The sequence below is a fragment of the Palaemon carinicauda genome, chromosome 20 (genome assembly GCF_036898095.1).
Source record: "Palaemon carinicauda isolate YSFRI2023 chromosome 20, ASM3689809v2, whole genome shotgun sequence".
In the NCBI taxonomy this organism is placed as follows: Eukaryota; Metazoa; Arthropoda; class Malacostraca; order Decapoda; family Palaemonidae; genus Palaemon; species Palaemon carinicauda.
This window is the reverse complement of record NC_090744.1, coordinates 35,237,585-35,239,964: the sequence shown is the minus strand read 5'-3', so window position 1 is coordinate 35,239,964 and position 2,380 is coordinate 35,237,585. Positions and strand designations below refer to the sequence as shown.

General features: G+C 39.1%; 1 protein-coding gene across 1 annotated transcript; it reads left to right on the top strand.

Moving 5' to 3' along the window:
• The first annotated feature begins 1,258 nt into the window (after nucleotides 1-1,258).
• Nucleotides 1,259-1,909, top strand: LOC137659736 (uncharacterized). The gene has a single exon (XM_068394550.1). The coding sequence runs from the start codon at nucleotides 1,259-1,261 to the stop codon at nucleotides 1,907-1,909; it is 651 nt and encodes a 216-aa protein (XP_068250651.1).
• The last annotated feature ends 471 nt before the right edge of the window (nucleotides 1,910-2,380 follow it).

Sequence of the window (2,380 nt, the reverse complement as noted above, 5' to 3'; positions counted from 1 at the left end):
GGTACGGTTCGTTGCAACTTCATCTCCTAACTCTGTCTCCATGGAGTCTTTACCTTGTGTTCCGAACCACTCGCTTTTCATTTCCAATAGTTATCATTAATATTTTCCTTCTCTGTGTCTAACCCAAAGGGAGGGGTCGTTTTCAAAGAAGGCTTGCCTTGGCAACAGCATAAGAAATCTCGAATCTGATCCAATTTCAGTGACATCAGTCTCAAAGGATTTCAGAATCCATGCTGAATGATATTTTCCATTTTGCTGACGCAGGGATGGAAAATTTTAATCCGTAAAAACTAAGGTTTTGCAAGAATGATGTGTTAACGTCACTGTCTTGATGAGAGGCTGGGAATTCCAAGCAGGAAGCGAATCGCTCGAATGATTTTATCAGACTTGTTAACCATTCGTTAGTAACGTCTCTGAGGCATATGTCACTTTCTGTGACGCTTGCTTGCGCAGAAATACTATCGCCATTTTGTGTCCAAGGCACCGAGACGGGCATGTTTTAGGTCTTTAATTCTTCGCAAGGCTTTGAAGGAGCGGATAAAAACATTGGAATATTAATTATTATTATTATTATTATTATTATTATTATTAGTACTAGCCAAGCTACAACCCTAGTGGAAAAGCAAGATGCTATAAGCCCAAGGGCTCCAACAGGGAAAAATAGCCCAGTGAGGAAAGGAAATAAGGAATTAAGTAAATGATGAGAACAAATTAACAATAAATCATTCTACAAACAGTAACGTCAAAACAAATATGTCATATATAAACTATAAAAGGCTCATGTCAGCCTGTTCACAACCATTAGTATTATTACTTGTCGGCGCTTTTGTTATCAAGGTTATGATCCAATCTGTGATTTTGTCGGTGTGTGTGTGTGTGTGTGTGTGTGTAAGTAGGATGTCTTTAGAACGGATTAATTCATTTTATAAATGTGCGGGAACGTTGGAAGAGATCATGGATTTTTCACAAAGGAAATCATCGGTTTCAATTATGAATCACATTAGACACTGTAAATCTGAACCTAAGATCCAATTTCCTCTTTTGGTTTGCCCCTTAACAATTCTTACTGAGCCTGAATTCAATACTTTCTCTAGAAATGTTAAGAAAAATTAAGAGGTCTTCAGCGTCTATTCAACTTTTTTGTAACTCAATCTTTTATATCTTAGATATATGTTGATTCCAGAGATGTGTAGATAGTATCGGTATCGGTAGTAACGGCCTTTTTTTGTGAGTATCGATATATGTATCCAGCACTATCATGACGCCAGTATCGGTATCGGTATTGACCACTGTCATGACATCAGTATCGGTATCGACCACTGTCATGACACCAGTATCGGTATCGACCACTGTCATGACACCAGTATCGTTATTGACCACTGTCATGACAACGGTATTGACCGCGGTCAAGACAATGGTATCGACCACTGTCATGACACCAGTATCGTTATCGACCACTGTCATGACACCAGTATCGGTATCGACCACTGTCGTGACATCGGTATCGATATCGACCACTGTCACGACACCAGTATTGGTATCGACCACTGTCATGACACCAGTATCGGAATCGGCCACTGTCTTGACATGGGTATCGACCACTGTCATGACACCAGGTATCAGTATCGACCACTGTCATGACACCAGTATTGGTATCGGTATTGACCAATGTCGTGACACCAGTATCGCTATCGTTATCGACCACTGTCGGGACACCAGTATCAGTATCAGTATTGACCACTGTTGTGACACCAGTATCGATATTGTTATCGACCACTGTCAGGACACCAGTATCGGTATTGGTATCAACCACTGTCATAAAACCAGTATCGTATTGGTATCAACCACTGTCATAAAACTAGTATCGGTATTGGTATTGACCACTGCCATGACACCAATATTGGTATAGGTATTGGTTATTTCTCTGGTAGCTATTCGTATGAGTGTAGGTCTAGAAAAAAATTCGATATCAGTATCGGTCTAGAAAAAATTGTGTATCGCTATCGATATCGGTTTAGAAAAAATTGTAAATCTTAATCGATATTGGCCTCCAAAGTGGTATCGGCACATCTCTATTGATTCCTCGTTGTAGTAAATAACAGAGTTTACATTACATATTCATTATACAAATCTTTCTGTGTGTGTGTGTGTGTATGTGTGTAGAATGTTGAAAACTGCTTATGATCTATTGAGTGATTAGGAGACGAGTATGATGACGACAGTTCCCATAAAGTCATCTTTCCCAAGAAGGACTTTAGCTGAAGATAAAAAGAAAAGGATTTAGCCTATGAATTATACTAAGCGTTGACCTTCTACCAATTGTTTTATTCTGGCGATGAGATTAATAGTTTAAAAAGAAGCTCTCTTCTCTCTTACAGTT